Source organism: Rhincodon typus, chromosome 15, assembly GCF_021869965.1.
Source record: "Rhincodon typus isolate 14 chromosome 15, sRhiTyp1.1, whole genome shotgun sequence".
NCBI lineage: Eukaryota > Metazoa > Chordata > Chondrichthyes > Orectolobiformes > Rhincodontidae > Rhincodon > Rhincodon typus.
In genome coordinates this window covers 40,740,181-40,765,382 of record NC_063346.1, presented here as the reverse complement: position 1 = coordinate 40,765,382, position 25,202 = coordinate 40,740,181, and the positions used below count along the sequence as shown (strand labels likewise).

Below are 25,202 nucleotides of genomic sequence, written 5' to 3'. Positions count from 1 at the left end.
GTCAACCCCCACTGACAACCAGATGTGGTAGGACTATAGAGCTTTCATCCAATTTGTCAGTTGTGGAATCACTTCTGTCCATCACTTGCTGTTTACACCATTTGGCACACAAACAGTCCTGCTTTGCAGCTTCACCAGATTAGGTAAACTCCTCATTGAACCAGCGTTGATCCTCCAGTTTAACAGTAACAATACAGCAGGGATATGCCAGGCCATGTTGTAGAACAAATCTGCTGTTACTGATGGCCTAAGACACTTTATGGACACCCAGTTTGAGTTACTAGATCTGCTTGAAGTCTGTCCCATTTAGCATGGTGATAGCACCAGATACACATTGTAAGATATTTCCAATGTGAAGGCGAGACTTCATCTCTGCAAGAACAATTACCGATACTATCATGGACAGATGCATCTGTTGTTTCATGCAGATTGTTCAGGATTAGGTCAAGTATGTTTTTTCCTCTTGTTGATTCTCTTACCACTACTGTAGACCCGGTTTATTAGCTATGTCCTTTAGGATTTGACTAGGTTGTTCAGTAGTGGTGCTGCCCAGTCACTCTTGGTGGTGAAATTGAGTCCCCATTCAGAGTACATTCTTCACTTTCTGTGAGTGATGTTCAACATGGAGGAGGACTGATTCATCAGTTGACAGGAGACAGTATGTGGTAATCAGCAGCAGGTTTCCATGCCTATGTTTAACCTGACTCCAACAGATTTCATGAGGTCCAGATCAACACTAAGGAATTCCAGGACAACTCCTTTCCGACTGTATACCACTTCTTTTCAAACTGTCGGATGAAGTCCATCAGGACCTGGGGACTTAGCAGCCTTTGGCTCTAATAATCCTTGCTGTATCTTTTCTTCACTGTTTGTATTTGTTTTAGGTTTCTTCCTCCTTTTTGTCTTGATTTACAATTAGTTCTCAGATGTCTTCTACAGCGAAGGCTGACACAAAATATCAGTTCAATTCCTCCTCAATTTTTATTCTCCATTATTAATTGTGCAGCCACATTCTTGAGAGAACCAAGATTCACTTCAGCCACTCTTTGCCTTTTTAAATACCTGTGGAAACTCCTACCAACAATTTAAAATTTTTAGTTAGATTACTCTCATCTTCTAATCTTTCCTTAGTTAGTTTTTTGTCGAACAATTCACAATGCTATTCCACAACAAGTACAACAATTCACTGCCCAAGATCAACTCTTCTAAAGACAGGACTCAATAGGTCAGAAAGAGCCAAGGTAGCTGCCTGACCTTTGGATCATAACATCTTTTAAGGAGTGAATCTTGACACTGACTACCCTATGTGGCTGCCTGATAGTGCCATGGCCTCTGGACTGATATTGGAGGCTATCCCTGACTTTTTGTGCCAGGATGACCTGTCTCCTTTGACTTGACAGAGGATTGCTGACAGCCATGATAAATTTTGTGGAATTATCTCTGCACTAAACAGCAATGCAAGGTTAAAGTACTGTGAGCCTGATAGCTCTGGCTTGGGAGAGGGAGGAGCAAAGTGCAAAACGGCAGCAAGGCAAGGTCATGCAGGGATGCTCTGAGCATTCAGGTAAGCTCAAAGTGAGGAAACACTCAGAGGGCAAGTGAAATGCCTGCAAATGGAGCCTGGTTCAATCTGTGAGCTATGTGCCTATCTCTAGGAAGCATTTCAGTGTTAATTGCTAGTGCACCCTGAAGTACAGCTTTAAAGCACAGAATTGGGTCAGAGAGGTATCATGAGTGTCCCCAGAGGCTGACAGGTGCCAAATGACAGATGCCAGCATTCATGAATGGGGTGATTGCAGTCGGTGCCCTGGAACATGCCCTGTTAACCAAAATGGAGATACGGTAGAGAAAACAGCGAGTTGGACTTGCCTGGTATTCTGGCTTTCTTGTTGAGAATTCTCGCCATCTAGTTTTACGTGGCTGATTGGATTATAGCAGGTTGCATATTAATGAGGCAAGATGTGCAGTTAATAAGACCAACAACAAGCAATAACCCCCCTTCATAGACGTCTCAGTGTTACCGAGTGAGAGTCTCAGCCTAACGCCTGGAACTCTGTTGGAAAATGCAGCTCGTTGAGATAGGCCTCACTTGACTATTCATGTGATTCTTCCAGATTTCACACCATAGCCGACATAATTCAGGGCGCTTCAAGATTCCACCCTTTATTCAGTTACATCATTAAAATTCTACACATATTAGAATTTTTTTTGAGAAATATTTGACACTGTGCTCAGGCACACAGAATAATGAAGTCATGAAGACTAGACTCTTCTACATTACTGTGTAGATTCTACTGCTCTTCCAAATACCAAGCCTCCATAATGAGGGCAGAAGTAGTGTGATATAGAAAAGGCCGGTAATATTCCACATTGTTGCAGCAAACTGTGCTGCTCCTCTGACCACAATGCTTGCATAATGTTATTTTGTACTGATTTTTCTTTATGCAATACTTAGCAGTGTCAAAGAACTGCAACTATCAGAAATAAATGACAAATGTAAAATACATTTTACAATAAATCAAAATGAGTGTGACAACACTGCAGTTCAAAGTTACCTTCAGTTTCTTGTAACAGAGCATTATTTGTATATAATACAAGTTATGTAGAACAGGAAATAGCTCCCAAATTGGTGCAAGTTCAGGCTGCATGAAAAATTGCAGATGTTCCAGCAGAACTTTGTTAAGTATTTTTACACTGCTTTAAAATTTATAGCGACGGGCTATGACTAGCAATTTAATCATATCTGCATCTGCCTCACTGTAAACTCCTCCCCTCTCCTAACTTGATAAAAACAGTCTTCTATAACAACAGCGTTTCTTTAACACAACTAAATGTGCATTAAAAAAATCCAGTATAAACAACATTACAGAAGCAGTGTTTGGAGGAGCAGTACAATCTGGCACAGAATAATTAATTTCTGGGGTAAAGACATCAAACTGGTTGAAATCTGTTTATACTTGAGAGCGGCATTAGGTTATTTGCAGAAACAGTTTGGAAGCAGGAGCAGTTTAACAACACAGCTGCAAAAAATATGTGGTTGGCAGGAGACTAATAGTGACTTGCTTGAAGATTACTGCAGAACAAGCTCTTTTACTTCATGGGACATTGTCAGATTGATGGAGAAGTTCATCTGGACACACCCAAGGTTTATTTCACTGCACTTCAGAATTAATTTTAAACTCAGGATCTGGTGGTTTTAGGTCATGGAGGCAGCCTGTTAATGGGGTAAGGATTGAAATCTATTTAGATTAAGAAACGTGCCCTGGAATCTATGGATTAGGTACACTTGATTTTCTATTATTATTTTCCTGAGTACAGAAACATACAAGTAAAATACAATTCTGAAATCAGTCATTTTGCTTTGTGATGTCAATGTTGTGGGAACTAAGGTAAAGAAGTAGACTTGTTATAGAAGGTGCCCGTGTGATTGACTTTTATAATACATTGAAAATAATGTAGTGGTAAAAGTGAGTATTTTACACTGAATTTGAGTTGGAACACTTCCAAGTAGACTAGCACTGATGGATACCTTCACAATCTTAATACTTTTATAATGCATAGGATATTTGCCATTACAAAGATTACCAGATTCACGGTTACAAAATATTAATTATGTGGACAATGTATCAATGATATCAAAACAAGACTATCTTAACCATATTTCATTATATATCTTCACAACTGTCTGTAAATACTGCAATTAAGTTTAGAATATTAGAATCTAGGATGAATTTACAATATGTGGAAGGCATACCTGCGGTACACTGCAGTAACTGCATTGTCATCATTTAAAAAAAACACGTTGGATGTAGGTCAGGCAACCTGTACTGCCTGTTTATTCAACATGATGCCATCAAATCAAAGATTGTGTCTGTCATTCACCACTCACTAAAGTACAGATCTCAATTATGCTTCAAGTACCCAAAGGCTCCAAGGCACTTGCCCAAAGGAAGGGAAGGAATCCAAATTGTTACAATTCAGTTAGCAACCTTTAACATTTAATGAGAAATCCAAATTTCTTGTTTTAGAAGCATTGAGTGCACCACATGGTTTTACCTTTTCTTACCAAATTACAAATGTAATTGTACATAAAGGATGTGATGATACTATGGCTTTAAGAGGTGTATTTTAATCAAGAAAGGTTGAGACAGAGGTACCAAGCAGTCAGCTCAAAGCCAATAAAGTAAACAGCTTGTGAGACCTTGTTTTTTTTTTAAAGTTGGAACAATAGAAGCAGCCTGAATAGGTGGTGGCAAGCTCCCACAGAACCAGGATTTTTAGTTTTAGCTTTCTGCAGTTGCTGGGGTCTTGAAGCTGGACATGGAAGTTGTTATTCCTCTGTCTGTTACATTTAAAAGCTGGGGTTCTCTTCCTGCTGCTATAAATGCATGTGAGACAATCTATTTTACTGAATTTTCCTTTTCCCAGGGTGTGTTTATGGGATGTTACTATATTAGAACATTAGTAGTTAATTAACTAGTTAAGTAGCTAATTAGTAGTAGTTAATATATATTATTTTATTAAGCATTTTGATAGAGTTATAGATAAGCCAACTCTTATTTTTACTTTGTTAGGCTTTTTAATTGTAGCGTAAAAATAAAGCGTGTTTTGCTTTAAGTCAACTAGTTTGACCAACGAAATTACATCTGGAATGTAATACCTTATACTTATCTTTAAAATAAGAAAAAGTTATGGTTTAGGATATTTTAATATATTTTGACGGGGTTAAGTCTCGTCCATAACAAGGAATTAAACACAACAAGCACTATTAAAAATATTATTTATAACAATGTTTGCTATTATTCAGTTTACCTCTTATTGCCCCAACCCCATCAAACTCTCTTGCAGGACACATTAATTTTCATAATTATTACATCTGTAGAGACCACCTATAAGTATACCACAGACCTCTGGAGAATGTTCCCTAGCTCCAGATATTCTCAAAGACAAACGTTATTCGACCATCTCTTAACTGTGGATGACTCAGTCCCTTATTCTGTTTACTCTTCCTGTACTTCCAAGTTAACCTGCTAGGCCTTCTTTTGCAATTAGGTGCCGTAAGAAACCCATTGTAGATTCCCCTAACTATTTCAAACAAGGCAATCTCCTGTTCCCTCACAAAATTCAAATGGCAGTTATGCCTTGCCTGCCTTCCATGCAGTCAATGAAGAAGTTAGTGGTTTACTTTGCTTACAGCACCAATCTTCTCTGAATAATCTGCAAGCTACAAGGTCTAAACTGTACCTAACTTTTCTAGCAGATGTGTTGAAACTCAGAAAACTTTCCTAAGTTCCAAACATCTTCATGATGATGCAGCTTGCTCTGAGCTGTCTTCCACAGAACCATAGAAAGGTCACAGCACAGAAACAGGTATTTTTGATTTTGGAGCTCCCTCTCTAATGACAGGGTTGGTCTTCTTAACAAAAATGGGCTGCAGCAGTTTAAGAAGGCAGTTCACTATCATCTTCTCTAAGACAACTGGAGATGAGGAACAAATACTATTGTGACTACACCAGTTAATAAAAAAAACTAACCATCTATTCTAATCCTGTGCATGAGTACCCTGTCTATAGCCTTGTAGCTGACAACAATTCATCTGTTAGTTTTTATCAAGTTTAGAGTTTTTGTTTCTACCATAAAATCAGGGAGCAAATCCCAGACACCCGTTACTCCTTGAGTAAAAAAAAAATTTATTATGTCTCTGAAAATCTTTCTATCACATTAAAACTGAGCCCCTAGTAACTGACCTCTCCACAATGGGAAACATTGTGTACTCTATCGAGGTTCGTCATAACATTGTACATCTCCATTAAGTCACCCCTCAGCCACCATAATAAAAAGGAATATCACCCTAGTCACTCCAATCTTCCTCATAGATGCAATGTTCAAGCCCTGGTGACATTCTTATAAATCTCCTCTGCACATTTTCCAGAGAAATTGTGCCCTTTCTGTGATGTGGTGACCGAAACTGTATTTCAAACCCAACTGTAACGGACAGATTGAGAGTTTTAAGTCTTATCTCCTTCCCTGCTCTCACCACCTGTCATAAGCTGATTGTGAACTTATTTTTTTGAAAGACATAAACTAAAACAAGGGTTTATTTCACACAATAGACGTCAGGGGTGGGGAGCAAGGGAGAACACTTTAAAATACAGGCAGTCATAATCATTGGAATCTAGTTGTCATCATCTACAATGCTATCAATGAGATTGAAAGGCTGGAAAATAAGTCCTATTGAAAGATTTTAAACAGTTAGGAGCAAAATAAAATAGTACAACCTCCAAGGTAATAATCTCAGGATTACTATCTGAGCAACAGACAAAACTGTTTTCTTTTATTCCTTCATGGGATGTGGGCATTGCTAAGTGGGATAGTACTTATTCCCCATCCCCAGTTGTCCTAGAGAAGATGATGGAGGGCTGCCTTCTTAAAACCCTGCAGTTCATTTTTGTTAAGAAGACCAACACTATCATTAGAGAGGGAGCTCCAAGATCATAACATAATGACACCAAAGGAAAGGCGATATCATTCCTAGTCTGCATAGCAAGTAGCTTGGAGGGCTGCTGGTGGTGTTGACTTGAATCTCCTGCACTTGAACTTCAAGATGGGAGAAGTCATGGGTTTGGATGGTGCTATCTAAAAAGCCTTGGTGAATTTTTACAGTTCATCTTATAGGTGGTACATACTGCTGTTACTGAGCATCAGTTGTCGAAGAAGTGCACGTTTGTTGATGTGATGACCATCAAATGGGCTTTCAAACAGAGCTGACCTGATCCAGGCAAGTGTGGAGTGTTCTATCATATCTATGACTGTGATTTGCATTGTGGACAGGCTTTGACGAGTCAGGAGGGGAGTTACCCGCTACATGATTCCTAGCCTCTGATCTGCACTTGAGCCACAGTACTCACATGGCCAATCATGTTCAGTTTCTAATCAATATTAACCTCAGGATGTTAATAACGGGAGATTCATGATCTCTCTTATTGGGGACAGCCATTGCTAGGAATTTGTGTGGCATGTATGTTGCCTGCCACTTGTCAGCCCAAACCTAGATATTGTCCAGGTCTTGCTGCATTTGGACTAGGACTGCATCTGAGGAGTCATGAATGATGCTAAACAGTGTGCAGACATTAGTAAACACCCCCACTTCTGAACTTTTGATGGAGGGAATCATTGATGAAGCAGCTAAAGATGGTTAGGCCTAGGACACTGCCCTGAAATATGCCTGCAGTGATATTCTGGAATTGAAATGACTGACCTTCAACAATCACAACCATTTTCCTTTGTGACAGATATGACACCAATGAGCAGAGAATTTTCCCATGATTCCCACTGACTCTAACATTACTGGGATTCCTTGGTGCCACACTCGATCAAATGTGGTCTTGATATCAAGGTCAGTCATTCTCACCTCACTTCTAAAATTCAGCTCTTTTATTCAGGTTTGATCTAAGTCTGTAACAGGTCAGGAGATAGAACCCAAAGCAGTATCAGTGAACAGGTTATGCTAGGCAAGTGCTGCTTCATCGCAATCACTTTACTGATGATCAAGAGTTGACTAATAGGGCAGTAAGTTGAATTTGTCTTGCTTTGTGTGTACAGGACAGAGATGGGCAATTTTCCACACTATCAGGTAGATGCCAATGTTGTAGATGTATTGGTACAGCTTGGTTAGGAGTGAGGCAAGTTCTAGAGCACATTTCTTAGTAGTATTGCAGGAATGTTGTAAGGGGCAATAGCCTTTGCAGGCTAATGACTCCAAGTGGTTTCTTGATATAGAATCATAGAATCTCTACAGTGTGATAAGAGGCCATTTGGCCCATCGAGTCTGCATCAACCGTCTGTAGAGTATCCTATCCAGACCCAGGCCCCCACCCTATCTCTGTAAGCCCACGTTTACCATGGCTAATCCTCCTAGCCTGCACATCCCTGGACACTACAGAAAATTTAGCATGGTCAACTCACCTCGCCTGCACATTTTTGGAGTGTGGGAGGAAACAGAGGACTCAGCTAACATCTGAGCCACCATGTCACCTATATCATGTAGAGTGAATTGAATGGGCTATACTGGTATTTGTGATGCTGGGGAACTCTGCAGGAGGTGGAGATGGATCATCCACTAAGGGTAAATAATGTCAATTAGTTAAATGCATGGCTATAAGGTTAGTGTGGGAGGAATGGGCTTCAGTTCAAGGATCACTGGCAGTAGTACTGAGGTAGAAGGATGCTGTTCTGCTGGGATGGACTTCACTGGAATCAAATTGGAATCAGTGTCCTGGTGAATCAAAGAGGTAGGACTGTACAGAGGGCTTTAAATAAATTAGGGGGTGGAGGGTTCTGGATAGGTGATACATAGGCTGACAAAGCAAAAGAAGCTGCAGAGCAGCTATTTGGGAAATCACACCCACTGTAGGACAGGGAAGTATGGAGTACACAAACATAAAGAAAGCAGCAAATAGAATAAAAACGAGCGGGGATATGATAAAAAGGAGAAATTAATGCCTTTTTGCTTAAACATTTGTAGTATTCAGAACAAAAGAAATAAATTGATGGCACAAATAGAAGTTCATAAATATAATCTTTTAGCTATCACAGAGAAATATTTACAAGGAGCTCAAAGCTGGGAACTAAATATTCAGGAAATAGTGACCATAATGTGGTCAAATTTAGCATTCAGTTTGAGTATGGAAAACCTGAATTAGAAACAACTTTGCTAAACTTAAATACGGGTAACTACAAAGGAATGAGGGCAGAGTTAGCTTGAGTGGAGTGGGAAAAATGTTTAGCAGAAAGGACAATCGATGAACAATGGCAGGCATTTAAGAAAATAGTCATAACTCAGAGAAAGGGTTTATCCCAATGAGGAAGGAGGATTCCAGGAAGGGGATAAACTGACCACAAGTTAATCAAGGGAGTGAAAGATGGTATCAAATTGAAAGGAGTTGAGAGTTATTAGATCAGTCACTATCTCAATGAATAGTAGACTCAATATGGCTCCCTTTTTATCCAGCTCTTCCCAGCTTGCACATTCTGATATTTAAAGGTCCAGTCAGCCACTTGGCCAGCTGTTGTCCAATATTAAATGTATAATGTAAGTAAGTGTGAAGTTAAGGTGCTGAGAAGGTAGAATGCCAGACGGATAGGGCATACGGTGTCTGATAAGTAGGGAACCAGGTACGTAGGGTGCCAGCTGGGGAGGAGTTAGTCTGCCAGAGTATCAGATTTGAGATGGGGAGGGGGTAGGGTGCCAGTTAAACAGGGTACCAGCTGGATAGGGTGTAGGGTGCCAGGTAATTAGGATGCCAAGTGGGAAGGTGTTAGGCTGCAAGGTGGCAAGGGAGCCAGGTAAATGATGCAATGTTTAGGGTGGGGCAGAGTGAATTGGAAAAATTCGGTCGGGGATGGATTGAGGGTCGGATCTGGCAACAGGGGATGAGGTGTCAGCAGCAGAGCGGGGTAAGGGGTGGCATGTCTGGCAACATGGGAAAGGAGATTAGGTCTGGTTGGGTTGGGTCGGCAGCACAACATTCGAATGAATCGTACGCACTAACGCAGGGAACTTTGATCATTCATAATCAACTGGCATTTTGCGATCAGCAGTGAATACGCTGCTTGAGCCTTCCTGGTTAGCTGATCCTGAGTCATGACGGTCCAAATTTTTCTATGGCCATTGTAACTGTCCTGTTAACTTTTAAAATATAGTAACATATGACAAATGGACCAAAGGAACCAAAATTGATAAAAGTCTAAGTATAAGAAACAAGCCAAAATTAACTCACTGGAAACCAAAAGGGGAATGCTGGATGCCGAAACAATTTGTCAAACAAAATAAATTACTGTAACAAAACTGTCTTACTGTAACATTAGAAATATTCACATTTTGTTTCAAAGGCATTTGTAAAATATTTCTTCATACCTTGGTATAAACTAAGTGTATTTAAGAACCTCAAAGCTTTGTTCTGGGCAGGGAAATTTGAACTATTCCTGGGAGGAGGGGAGTCTTCCTGAGCAACTTCCATTCTTTGAAACTGTAACTCTATTTCCAATTTTCTGAACTGGAAAACCACCTTTTCTTTCCCTAAATTTTAGCATATTTAGGTTGTTCCAACTCTAGTTGAGTTCTGAGATGTTTATCAGTTTCTGGTTCAAATTCCTCATCTACCTGTACTAATAGTGGACAGAGTTCCAAGTACTAGGTCAGCACTTTAAGAGTTTCACTCTTTCTTCCCCTGTCAGAACTTGTACTTCTCTAGCTACAGCCTTTAACAGGTCTGTGCTCACAATGGCTAACATTTCAGCAGATAAACAATTCTATTCTCCAAACACCTTTGAATCAAATGTGGTACTTGCTAATGTTAGATTAAGAATGTTTTGTTGTGGTCATTTATTTTGTTTTACAACACATTTCAGTTATCCAATGTTACCTTTTTGGTTTCCAATCAATTTATTTTGGTTTGGTTCTTATACTTGTGTGTTTGTCAAATTTTGAACGTTTGTTCCAAATTTTGTGGCTTATTTTGTTTGATCCATTTCGAGGTGTTCATTCAGTTGGTGTTGTGTGGAACAGCATTAACTCCTTAAATGGCTGTTGATTCAAAATTATTGTCAAAATTATATGTAACCAAATGCCGTTTGGGCGGGTGGGGAGATGTATTGGGGGGAGATAGAGAGAGAGAGATGGCATAAAACATGGGGGCAGAAACAGGTCATTCAGTCCACTGCATCTTCTCTACAGAGGGATGCAGATATTATTAAGATAAGGGCATGCAGTATAGATAACAATCGCAGGGTTTAAATGGAAAGTCATTAACACATTTTTTTGTAAATGGGTGTAACCTGCAATTCTATTGTCTAAGAGTTTTTCTTGGAGTTTATTGTTTCTATAGTAGATTATAACACAAAAAAGAACATTCCAGACCTAGCAGAAGGCACCTGGATGAGGGCTACAGAAGGTTATGTCATCATACAATCTCTACAGAGTGGAAACAGGCTGTTCGGCCCAACAAGTCCACACTGACCTCACTGCATCCCACCCAGACCCATTCCCCTAAAACCCACCTAGCCTACACATCCCTGAACACCATGGGCAATTTAGCATGGCCAATCCACCTAACCCGCACATTTTTTGACTGTGGGAGGAAACCGGAGCACCTGGAGGAAACCCACGCAGACATGGGGAGAACATGCAAACTCCACACAAACAGTCACCAGAGAGCGGAATCAAACCCGGGTTCCTGGTGCTGTGAGGCAGCAGTGCTAACCACTGAGCCACCGTGCTGCCCGACAACATTAGCTGGGTTTCTGGATTAATACTCCAGTGATAACACCACTAGGCCATCGCCTGCCCTGTCCAATTACATTATTATAACAATCAGCTTTGTGGGCTGTTTACTGTGTTTTTAAGACAGACACTACATTTACACGGATATGTACTAACAATTGGTCTCTACTCCATTTGTGACACTGACCTGTTAATTAATTACTCCTCATTTGCAATTTCTTTTTTTGATCTGATTAAGTAAATTGTTCTTACAATGCTCAGAATTCAATATGTCCTCGTCAATGCTATGGTGAAGAAAGCACACCAACACCTCTACTTCCTCAGAAGGCAAAGGAAATTCAACATGTCCACAATAACTCTTACCAATTTTTATAGATGCACCATAGAAAGCATCCTAGCCAGATATATTACAATGTGGTATGGCAACCACTCTGTCCAAGACTGTAAGAAGTTACAGAGAGTTGTGAATGCAGCCCAATCCATCACACAAACTAGCCTTCCTTCTATTGACTCTGTCTACATTTCTCACTTGGGAAAGCAACCAACATAATCAAAGGCCCCTCCCACCCCAGTTATGCTCTCTTTCACCCTCTTCCATCAGGCAGAACTTCAAAAAGTCTGAAAACATTTACCAACAGATTCAAAAACAACTTCTTCCCCACTCATCAGATTTGTGAATGGGCCTCTCATATATTATGTTCTGAGGAACGGTCACTCGACCTGAAATGTTAACTCTGCTTTCTCTCCACAGATGCTGCCAGACCTGCTGAGCTTTTCCACCAATTTCTGTTTTTGTTTCTCATATATTAAAACTGATCTTTCACTGCACTTTCTGTGGCTGTAACACTATATTCTGCATTCTGTTCTATAACCTCAATGTACTTATGTATGGTATGATGTGCCTTATTATCATGCAAAACAATACTTTTTACTGTATCTCAGTACATATGACAACAACAAAATAAAATCCTGTGATTCTCCATTGGTTACATATATGGAGGAATATATTTAAAAAATCAAATAGTTACTCTGCCATATGTTCTGCCATTTGTGATACATTAAAAGCCAGAGCATTAGTGTGTTGTTCTGTTCCTGGCTTCCAGTTTTTGAGGATAGTGCAGATGGACACCTAATTGTTCTTTAATTCAGAACTCCTGTATAACTGATTGAAGAGTATGGCCTACTGCTTAAACTCTCTGCCCCAATCTGGCTTCTCTGGTGGTGACTGAGGAACCAAAAGAAAGTTCGCAGTCCCAAGGCTAGAAAATCAAAAAGGCTTAGCATCCTGCTTTATAGAAACCAGTGGTGGTTTCGATTTAATAGAAAATGAAAATATTGGGTATTGCGCAACAGTAATTGTACTGCTCAGTCTTTAACTGTTTTCCTCTGCAGTGTAAATATTGTGTAGATGGGATCATCAGATGGAAAATCCATCAGCAGTGCCTTCATCACATCCTCCCAATTCAAGGGGATAACTGTCAAATGAGCACTGGTGTCATTCTTGAAAAGAGCTCCACACTCATTCAAGTAAAACTCTTTAAAATTAGCCACAATATGGACCAGACACAGTGATTAGATAGCTGAAAACATCTCCCCAACCTTGACCTATTCTCTTAGTTATCAAAAAGCCTGTGCTACAAGGGAGGACAAAAAAGGGCTTCAAAGACACTCTGAAACTCTCAATGAAGTTCAACCACACTGACGCTAATGATGGGGAGGAGTTAGCAACAAATCAGCCAAAATGATCATAAATTGACCAATAGACTGCAACTTAAAGTCTAAACACCATATTGAACAGGCAGAAAGACAGACAGCAAAGAAAAATATGCAAATCCTGTGCTCTGGCTCCTACTACTTCAAAGGATATATGCCCATATGTCTAATGATCTGTGGATTGGGAATTGACCTATTCAGTCACATGAAGACCCATGACAGAAACCCACAATCCTGAAAAGATGTTACACTTAAATCAGGAAACAGCCAACAAGCTGACAATTCTACCGTTAGAATTCAGGAATTAGAATAAATTCCAAGATATTAAAAAATATATATGGTGGCAAGCCTTGCATCTCGCAACATGATGGTTTATGGTGAGGTGGTCAGTTGTGTGCAAAGTATCACCAGATGGAATTTAGGAGCCCCACGATTATATATCTGTCTTTTTGTACTTGCTGCAGAGAAACAGTGAAAAGGTGCATGATTTGTTGATCACTGTTTCACTGGGGCCTCTTCTCAGCCAGCTAAACACTTCATTTTCTGATCACCTTTCCTAATGCCATACCCAATAGACAGCATTCCAGTGGTCATGACTGACAGTGGCTGTCTTCTAGCTGTCAATGTCAAATTCTGCCATATCTTAATTGCATTTGTCCTTATAGTGGAAGTATAGACCCAGTGGGTTATGAAGACCATGTAGAACGTTTTTGGGTATATGGATGCCAGTGGAAACCTCGCCTGAGCGATGAATATATGCTAAGCAAATTAGCATGCTCCAGGATCTTTATGTCGTTGACCTTTGTTGCCCATACATGACAAGGATCATCTGACACAATAAAGATGGAAACATTCAGCCTTTTCACCCAATTACTATATGGAATCCAGGTTTTACCACTATTGAGAATGCTCTAAAGATACAAGCTTGCAAGTGTCACAGTTCAGAGTTTTCAGTCAAGTTGCTGTAGTTCCAACCTCAGCTTGGACATAACAACTGCACTTCGGCAATGTGTGTGTTGATTTCACTTTCATGTGTCAAGTTGCTAGTGATGACAGAGTCTAAATATGTGGATTTACTGATAATCTTCAATGTCATGTTGTCAATACTGATAGATAGCAGTATGGTACTGTGGTACCATCTTGGTCCATGTAATTTATTTTCCTGATGCTGATTCACAAACCAAATTCTTAACAGGCATGATAGGATTTATCCATTTGCTACTAAAGGTATTCCTTAATAAGGAATGTCATGAGGCATTGTCAATGTAGAAGAACTCTCTGATAAAGATTTGCTGCACCTTTGTTTTGGATCTCAGGGAAAGAAGATTGAATAGCTTTCTATCAGTTTTGGTATCTCAGCAGAAACTGTAGACAATCTGAAGATTTATTCAAATAAATGGTTGAAGTTGGTAACTTCAGATTAAAGGAACTTGACTCTACATATACTGGTAGGTCAGTTTAGTGGCAGTAACTAAGCATTTGAATTTCTGTCTGTCATCATAATGTATTTTGAAGTTAACTATTGTCTACAGAAATGCACCAATAACCCTTGAAAGGCTAATGGCTGAAACACAGAGATTGATGAACTCATTTGAAATGTGACTGATCTATTTTGATATCAGTTTGCAGTTGTCAAAGAGTTGTTCACTTGCTACATGATTATGTCGTATGTTAGATTACAAATGCCTATATATAGATACACAGTAAACATTATTCACCCAATTAGAGTTCTCAGCATGAAATGTAAATACCAACACAATTTTCTAAACACCCCCAACAACTCTCTCAACAGAAGTAATCACTGATTAAAGAAAGAAGCTCAGGTTTTTCAACTGGACTAGGAATCGAAGGTCAGCTACAATAGTGCTTGTCATTTAGTGTGCATGACATGCTGAGTAAATTACTTACAAATGCTAGTGAGTGAAGGCCACCTGCTCAGGTAATCCATATTTAATTTCCTTTGTACCTGGCAAACTATCAACGGCATTGGCATTCTATTCTGACATGCTGAATCATACATTACCCTTGCTGTGACTGTTTGCACACCAATATTCTTAACAGAGACCCCAGAGTCAAACTACACTAACCCCTTTCAATTTAAGCAGCTGAGCTTTTGCTCCATTGCATGGCTCACAGACTAAACTCAATCAATTTTCAGAGGACCCACAAGGTGGTATCTGATGACTAACAAATCAATACCTAGCATGCTCTTAGCTATACCCTCGAGCAGTAAGTTGGCTAGGACCAGAAAGCACGGTCCAGCTGGCTCAGAGGTCCTTCAATCAATTAAGCCTGCCAGATCATATATTTTAGTGCGACTTATCACTGACCATATAATCACCTGCTAACTGCAAGGATAACTTTATACATTCTGTAATATTGTGTTAGTATGCCTTGCTGCAACTATCTCAAGGCTAGCCAGGTAATTGATTCAGCTTGCTGCTTTTCAATGCTCACTCCCATAGACAAAGAGTTTTCTGTGAAAAGCCCATCAGCAGGACACACTGAAAAGCCAGGAAAAAAATACCTAAGACAATGCCTAGTTAGCCACCAAAAATCAATAAATCAAGCATCAAAAATGTGAATCTCATGGGTAACCGGCAGCAAACAGTCCAATCTGTCATTTCCAACAATGCATAAATAACTGGTGACCTTTCAGTGCAAGTCTGCACTCTGTCGTATTTCTAACCACTGTCCAAGGGCCAACTTCAATTCAAGTTAAAGAGAGCCAACATATATAAAGCTCATGATTTGAACAGCCGTGAATGTGGCAGTTCGGACTTGAACACTTTAGACAGCAATATTATTTGGTTTCACAGGTGTTCAAAAATGGTCATTTTATCATAGTTGTGGCTAGGACACAGTGAAAAAATGATCCTCAGAGGAGATGTCAGTCACCAGGGTAGTTCATTGTTATCATGTTGTGACTTATCTATGACAATTACTAACTTTGTCACAGGACTTCTGCTATTTGATTTCAAGCAACAATGACAGTGGCTCTTGCTCTCTTCACATAATAATCTTTCTGTTCCTCCACAGTTTTCCAGACCTTCAGACAATGCAGTTCACTGACAGTATGCAGTGCTGCAATAAATCCAACAAATATGAACAAATCTTTTATTCAGCCATGGTATTATGTAGAGATTGCCCTTGACTCCATCAGAGAAGGCTTAATGTCACAACGGACACTGTACTCAAAGTGACTTTGACACACAGAATAGCCATCACAAATCAGTGGTGTAATATGAGAATTACATCGTAATATCCATGTTCCCAGCAATAATTATTATACTACACTTTCATTAGGTTTTACACTAGCATCAGAAATCTCAATAGTAATAGAAAAGCTTTTATAGCAAAGAGATTAAAAAAGAGTAGGCAGTAAAATATATCTGCCATTTATTGAAAAATTTTCACAGGCAGAAGGCTTCAGCTCAATTATCTTGGTAGACAGAATTTAAAAGGTACTAATCCTAATTTTAACCCTGTATACCAGGTGCATGTAGAGATGTTGAAATGGAGTTTGGGAACTTAAATGTACCATTACTGAACTGTTTAAATTGGCTACTGTTTTTACTTCCAATTACATTCTGCAAATTAGGAGTTATCCTACACAAGTGGGGGTACAATTACAATGTAAAAATCATGCTCTATGTCTTTATTTGGAATCACATGCAGTTTTAATTGAAGCTTGATGAAACCCCACTCAATCCTTTAGTCACAGATCACCTAAAGACAAGCTGGATTGGAGCCAGATGAAGCTTAAGTGAAGTTTTGCTTTTGTCCTTTTGGACGTTCAGGACGTACAACATGCCAAGGATCATCCTCTCAAATTTCCCAAAGTGTCTCAAACTGGAAATTCCATTTCCACCTGGCCACCTCCAGCAATAAATTATTTAAATTAGATCTGCAAGCTAACATCTCCAATGCCTGCAACTGTGGCACGAACAGACCATTTGCTACATGAAGTGGCCACAACATACTTTGCTTCCACCCCAGATAAAATCAGGACTCTTGTTTCTAAATTAAACAACATATTTGTAACACCTTTAACTTCTTCCACAGGACAACATTTTGACTAATATAATCCATCATTATTTTGGAGGAACATATGGAGAGGAGTAGGCCCTTTAGTCCCTCAAACCTGTTCCACCATTCTATGAGTTCATTGCTGATCTGTGGTCTAACTCCATATACCTGCCTTTGACCCATACCCCTTAATACCTTCACTTAACAAAAAAATGTTTAAAATTAGCAACTGATCTAGTTTCAACTGCCATTTTTGGAAAAGTGTTCCAAACCCCTACCAGCACTTTTGTGTAGAAGTGTTTCCAAACATCTCTCCTGAACAATCTGGCCCAAATTTTTAGACTATGCTCCCTAGTTCTAAAGTCGCCAACCAATGGCAAAAGTTTATCTTTACTCCATCTTTTCTTGTTAACATCTTGAAGACTTCGATCCGATCACCCCTTAACCTTCTAAATTCCAGAGAAAAATGTCCTAATTTATGTAATCTCTCCTCATACCTTAATCCCTAAGTCCAGGTGTCATTCTTATCAACCTACGTTGTACTCCCCCCAAGACCAATATATCCTTCCTAAGGTCTGGTGCCCAAATCTGCTCACAATACAAAAATACAGGGCTAGAATACCACAGCAGAGATGTACAGCTGAGGCTGTATAAGGCTCTGGTCAGACTGCATTTGGAGCAATTTTGGGCCCTGTATCTAAGGAAGGAAATGCTGGCATTGGAAGGGATCCAGAGGAGAATGATCCTGGGGATGAAAAACTTGTCATATGAGGAGCAGTTGCGAACTCTGGGTCTGTACTTGATGGAGTTCAGAAGGATGAGGGGTGATCTCATTGAAACTTACAAAATACTGAGAAGCCTGGACAGAATGGACATGGAGAAGATGTTTCAATCCTAGTATGAGAGACTGGACCCAAGGGCATAACCTCAGAGTGAAAGGACAACCCTTTAGAACTGAGATGAAGAAGAATTTCTTCAGCCAGAGGGCAGTGAATCTGTGGAATTTGTTGCCACAGAAGGCTGAGGAAGCCAAATCATTGAGTGTATTTAAGATAGAGATAGACAGTTCTAGATTAGTAAGGAGATCAAAGGTTAATGGGGAGAAGGAAGGAGAATGGGGTTGAAAAACACATCAGCCATGGCAGAACAGACTCGATAGGCCAAATGGTCTAATTCTGTTCCTATATCTTATAGTCGATGGTCAAGTCCTCCAGATATCATTTTTTTACTAGGGAAGTACATCTGAAAAGACAAACTTGTCCTACAATCTGAGAAAAATATTTTTTCTTGTGGGTTATCTGGACTTAGAGATATAGCAATTTGACAAGCAACTAAGTATAGTTAACACAAAAAATTCAATTCAGTTTCTTTCTGGGGGAATCAGCAATTAACATGATTAATCATGGAAAGATGAAACCAATATGCAGTGAACTGCTGATACCTCATTGTGAATTTCTTCTGTTTGTCTCACATTAACAAGCTCCAAAGAAACCAGGGAGGAAATGCCCGATAACGGATCCTTTTGCAGATTCTTCATAGCTATGTCACAGCGTCCGAAAATATAATCCAATGTGCCACTTGAACACTGTAAAATATATAGTTTGATTGTATATCATCTAAGTAGTCACATACAACCTAATTTCTGAGATTAAATACAGTATTCATTTTTCATTTAGTCATTTTATTCAGATTTCAAAATGAACAATATGCATAATATATCATCAAGAAAAATCCTAAACCAGAGAACTAAAACTTACAATCCATGAAACCTTTTCATGAATAACACTATATTGAAAACAAAAAATTCTGGAAATCACAGTGGGCCAAGCAGCATCTGTGGAGACAGAGCAAGCTAATGTTTTGAGTCTTCATCAGAGGTTAATCCACAAGAAAGAAAGTACTTTTTCTGGCTATATGACAAAATTGTCTTTGTGTCAGATGTATTTCCCTAGCATAAAACAATATTTGAAGGATTTGACCATAAACCATAGGATACAGGAACAGAATTAGGCCATTTGGCCCATTGAGTCTGTTCTGCCATTCAATCATGACTGCTATGTTTCTCAACCCCATTCTCTTGCCTTCTCCGCATTACCCTTGATCCCCTCACTAATCAAGAATCGGTCTTAAATACACTCAATGACTTGGCCTCCTCAGCCTTCACCACCAACTCTGATGAAGAGTCATCTAGACTCAAAACGTTAGCTTACTCTCTCTCCACGGATGCTGCCTCACCCGCTGTGATTTCCAGCATATTTTGTTCTCAGTACAAATTCCACCATCTGCAGTAATTTGCTCCATCATCATATTGACTCTGGCATTATTTTCATAACTCAGGTATTGTGCTATGCGCAAATTTGATCAATTTAATCATTCATACTGAAAACCTGCTAAATATTTTATGTTACAAACAGTTTGGTTCATCCACTGCTGTATCCTGTTAAATATGTAACTGGTGTGTTATGAAATATTTTTCACTGGTATGTCTGACATTAAATCATACATGAATGCAAATTTTCTTTAACTAAACTAAGGCCATCATCTTCAGCCTCTGAAATAATTTCCTCTCTGTTTCTGTCTACATTGCTGACAATTCTCAGAAATTAAAACTGTTCAAATTCTTGGCATTCTGTATGGTGCAGGGTCCAATTTGAATAGATTCTATCCATCATCTCTTTTTTGTAACATCATCCATCTCTAATATCACCCAAACTTCATGTACTTTCCTGCCACCATCTTCAAATTTGATACCTCCAATGTTCTTTACATGCCTTCCCAATTACTTGCTGCAGTGAAATAAACACCTGTGTATTATAACACAATGAACTTTAAATTAACAAACTTTCCAACAAACTCCTTCAGACCTTTAAATCATCTTATCTCAGCAAATTTACATTGCCTCATTTTCAGACTTTGGTCTCTATACATCCCCTCTCCCCTTCATCCCAACAGTCAAGAGACTGCAACTCTTTGATCCTGGTTTCTGGAATGGTCTCCCTACATGGCTCCACTTCTCTTCCCTACATGCCTCTAAACCTTATTAAAACCAATTTATTTTAGCAAGGCATCCAGACACCTCACCTCATTTTCCTATCATGACTTGACTTTCATCTTTTTAAAAATATTTCCTTCAGTGAAGTTCCTTCTAAGAGAAGACTGTTTACCACCCCAACCTGAGTTAAAGCCAGAAGTTGGAAAACTGGAGCCAATTTCCAAATATGCTTGCGTTCTTTCTGAATTAAACCCAAAACTTGCACTTCTGTGTTAAATTGCTCTCTATGGTGCAGAACTCTAAGTAAGTGGTCCTCACGATTCACGGAATCTGGAGGCGGAAGCTCCGGCCTATCATGAACAGATGTGAAATGCCTTACCTGAAACAATGAAAGATGCAAGATCCATTATTGCACTTAAAAGGGAAGTAGCTAAATATTTGAAACAAAAACGTAAACAAAATGGGTGTTTGGAAAGGACACGTAAAGTGGACCACAAAGACATCACTTTAAAGGAAGCTAGTGCAAGTGAAATGAGTCAAATGGCAGTGTTTTAACTTTTAACTTGATGCTTACGTTGAAAGAGGTTCCTTCAAGATCTGTGGTGCAGATTCTCATATAAAATCTCTGATTGCCAGAGTTCAGTTTATTCAATCTCCTCCTGAATTTTCCCAATTATCTCCTGCCATGCTTAAATGTAATGTAGTAGGACCACTAACATTTTGGTTGTGGGACTGCTTAAGCTATATATCTAGCTGCTTTTGTTGTTTTGCATGGAGGGTGGTGCTGTTTAGTAACTTCACTGGATTCATACTACATTCTAAGGTATGCCTGATGCTGTTCCTGACACAGTTTTCTACATTCCGTGGTGAACCATGGTTGGTCTGCTGGCTTGGTGACAATTTAAGAATGAGAAATGTCCAGAGCCATGAGACTACACTCCATAATTGAAGATGTCTTTATTGTGGAAGTAACCTACCAATCTTATCATGTGTCGGTATGCCTTCAATGAGAGTTTGTTCAGGGTGAGTTCAAGCAACTTACCTACTCATCAACATTATCAGTTACAATACACTGGCTCCTAGACAGTAGTGAGGGGAACTTTTCAAGATTAACCAAGCTAGCATAACTTAAATCCTCATTAAACTAGGATTGTGCCCATGTGATTTTTAAAATATTTTTACACACATGGGTGTAATTATTCTCTAATGCCACTTAAAAATGCATTATGAATCAACATATAGTCGGAGACGAAAGTTCTCAAGGACCGTTTTTATCTTTCATAATTGTTTTTCTGGTGCCCAGGTCACATACGATCAGATTTATTGATCAAAGTTTCACAACTTGTAATGCTTTGAACTGAATTCACAACATCTGAGTTGCTAATCTGACACCATAGCTACCAGGCTGTTGATAGAACAACTTATCTATTTAACACATTGTCAACTGGAACCTGCATTGCAGAATGAGATTCATTATATTTTTGTGTGAACTTTAACTGAAGGGACTTGAAACGTTCATATTTATGCTGAAGGTGTGGGGCTTTTATACTTGTATAAAACGTTGAGCATTACTTGGCTTGCACTTTTACACTTTGTACTTAATTTGCTAAGAAAGGATGTCATGCTGTTTTCGTAGCCCATTTTGGTAATGTCTGAATGACTTGTCATGAACTCTGGAAATCATAATTTAGAGCCTATTTCTTTTCAATTTTAAAAAAAAATCTTGTCTGGCTATCAGAGTTTTTATATGAGAATCTGCATCATGGATCTTGAAGAAACCCCTTTCACCATAAGCAGCACAAGATACAACACAAAAGTCAATAATGTGATGCAAAATATATTTAATTGCACCAACTATCTAAACAATATCTGAGATTGTTACACACTTTCAGATGATGTTGCAAAACATTAGTGAATATTTGTGCAATTATAAGAGTCATCAACTTCCAAGATTATATGGCAGCCTTCTAAACACGTTTCATAGAATGTTACACTGCCATTTAACTCATTTCACTTGCACTAGCTTCCTTAAAACTTCAACTCTGGTTTCCCCATAACAACTATAAGAGATAAGATGCAAATGTTTCCAAGCCAATGGTACAAGATGGGCAATTTTGCTATGCCTCTGTCCATTGTCTATTCATTTTATTCTTTATGAAATTAAAGAACAGCTGAGTGCACTTGACATAATTAAGGTTTTAACAAAATTCCAGATTGGATGCTAAGGACCTTTACACTGGAGCTAGCTAATTCTGAGTTGCAGTTCCAATACAACTATGCTAATAGCAACTACCTGAAAAAGGGGCACATTTTATCCACAAAATCAGGATAAAAAAGATCTAGTCAACACTGCATCAGTAATCTCCTTTATTTACTTATTGCAAAACAAATTGAATATAAAAGTAGGGAGATTATACTTTATAGACGAAATCAGTGAGAACACATCTGGAGTACATTGTACAGTACTAAAGATGTAAATACATTAAAAGCAGTTCAGAGAAGGTTTACCAGACCAAAACCTGGTATGGGCAAGTGGTCTTATCAGAAAGGGCTAGGTTTGTACCTGCTGGAGTTCAGAAGAGTAGGTGGAGATTTGATTGAAACATAAACATTCTGTGGGATTTTGACAAGGTAGATTGGGGGAGATATTTCCTCTTATGGAAGAGTCTCAAACGAGGAGTCACTGTTTAAAAATAAGGGGCTTTCCAATTAAAACAGAGATGAAGCAAAGTGTTTTCTCTTTCGATCATTTGGAACTCTTCCAGAAAATATGGTGAAAGTAGGGTCTTTGAATATTTTTAAGGCAGATGTTGATAGATTCTTGGTAAGCAAGGGTGAGAAAGATTACTAGCAGTAAGTGAGAACGTTGTTTTGAAGTTATAATCAGATCAGCAATGTTTTTTTTGGAAAATCATTGCAACATGCTGAAGGGGCTGAATGGCCTATTCATGCTCCCTGTTCATACGTCCTCACAATCATCAGGAAAGTGATGAAACGTGTTATCAACAGAACAATCAAGCAGCCTTTGCTCTCCAATGCTCGGTTAGGTTTTTACAAAAATGACTCAATGAACTCATCCCAGCTTTGCTTTATACATAGATGCAAGAGTTTACATGCACAGGAAAGATGACAGCAACTGTTCTCAATGGCAAAGTAGCAGTTATCTGAAAAAAACACCAAGGAATCCAAAAAAAAAGCACGGCCACTGGACTTAATATCAAACTCTCCATCTAAAGTTCATTGTGGTAACATATGCAAAAAAAATTGCACTTCTGCACCTCACCAAGGTCAGACAGAATCTCCTTCACCTGCATCATTAAGAATGATAAGACTCAAAAATCTGTGGAATCACAACTGCCCTGTATCACATGCTGTATTGGGTAGATACTTCCATTCCTTAATAATCATTGGGCCAATGTCTTAGAATTCCCTACATCAAAAGCACTTTGGGGTCACTATCACCAGAAAAACAGTTATGGTTCAAGAACATAGCAGACCGTCACCTTCTCAGGGCAACTTGAGATGTGCAACACATCCAGCCTTGCCAATGCTACTGACATTTCAAGATTTTGTTTAAATTTATAGTGTTCATTCTCAAATTGAGAATAATTTCAAGTCACATGCAAATATTTGCAATTATTTGAAAATCTGACATCCTGCTTACCATGTGGGAAAATAACATAAGTTCATAAAGCAGCGCAGAATGGAATAGCAAATCCCAAATGACTTTCAGCAATTTAAAGTCAGCTGTCTGAACTGGGAAATGCTGTAGGGCCAATAAATAGAGGTCCTGCATAATCAAAACAAATGGAATTGACAGGATCAGTTTTCACCTTCTGTTGTTATCCTTAAAGTTTTGATAACAGTCATGGAAAACTCACAATTCCAGATTTCTGTCCTTTCACTTATAGCAGGAAGTGTGCCAATTGAAATCTGCAGGATCAGCTTTTGGGGCAAAAGAAACCCAAAGAGAGAGTTTAAGTGCTGACAAAGAGAAATACATAAATAGCATATAGCACATAATTATGATTTCACATGGACCTTATGCTATATATTTAGAATGTCAAAGAATTGCAATTTCACAATCTGGTTTGAGGTCATGCTGAAAATGAATGTGAGGCTGTTGAGCTTCCTTATGATGACTAGTTCTAGTTGGTAGAAAAGCAAACAACATTCCAAATACACCAAACCTAAACCATGTGAGATCCAAGCCACGAGTCAAAAATTTATTGAGGGGATTCAAGTTTCAAAATATATGTTTCCTCATCACAGCTGCTGCCAGACCTGCTGAGAATCTTCAGTTTCTGTTTTTGTTGATTTCAGTCCTCCAGCATCTGCAGTTCTTTGTTTAATTACAAAATGTCATTGTTACAGTAATTTGTAATTCTCAAATTATATATTTAATTATCCAATGTTTCAATTCAACAGATGACTAGTTTCAGTTGTGTCCAAGTTCACAAAACTTTCTCTTTCTTCCATTCAGAAAATTGAGCACAAAATTTGGCCTGCACTCCAGCAGCGTATCAAGGGAATGCTACTTTTCAGACACACTGCCTGCCCTCTCAAGTGGATTCAGAAGATTATACAGCACAATTCAAAGAGGAACAGAGGACATCTCCTAAGAGTTTTGGCCAAAATAAATTCCTTAAAGAACATCACTTTAAAAAAGTATAAATGTTAAGTAATGTTAATCATTTACACTTCACTCCAGTATTTTACTTTTAATTCTTTAGCCACAGATTTTGTAAGTCTAAAATATATTCCAACAGATAAAAAGCTTAGTCACTCAACAACTTATTAAATTATTTTTATTATTATGAGATAGAGTGTCACTGGCTGGGCAAGCATTTATTTGCCCATTATTAATTGACCTTGAGAAGTTTGCAATGAGCAGATTCTTGAACTTCCACAATCCAAATGGTATAGGTACATCCACAATGCTACTAGGAAGTGAGTTTCAGGATATTGATCCAATGACAGTATAGGAACAGTGGTCAGTCAGGACAGGATGTGGCTTCAATAGGATCTTGCAAATGGTGGGGATGCCATGCATCTGTTGTCTTTGCCTTTCTGGGTGACAGAGATTGTGGTTTAGAAGGTGCTACTGAAGGAACTTTAGTGCTGCTGTGCACCTTGCAGATAGTACGCACTGTTGCCATTGTGCATTGCTGGTGGAAGAAATGAATA

At 38.9% G+C, this 25,202-nt stretch overlaps 1 protein-coding gene across 1 annotated transcript in view; it reads right to left on the bottom strand.

Moving 5' to 3' along the window:
* The window catches only part of fto (FTO alpha-ketoglutarate dependent dioxygenase), a 321,431-nt gene that overhangs the window by 267,390 nt on the left and 28,839 nt on the right, over positions 1–25,202 (bottom strand). The window contains exon 6 of the mRNA XM_048605987.1: positions 18,465–18,608. Coding sequence (XP_048461944.1) covers positions 18,465–18,608 — 144 coding nt within the window. The remainder of the gene's footprint in view (positions 1–18,464; positions 18,609–25,202) is intronic.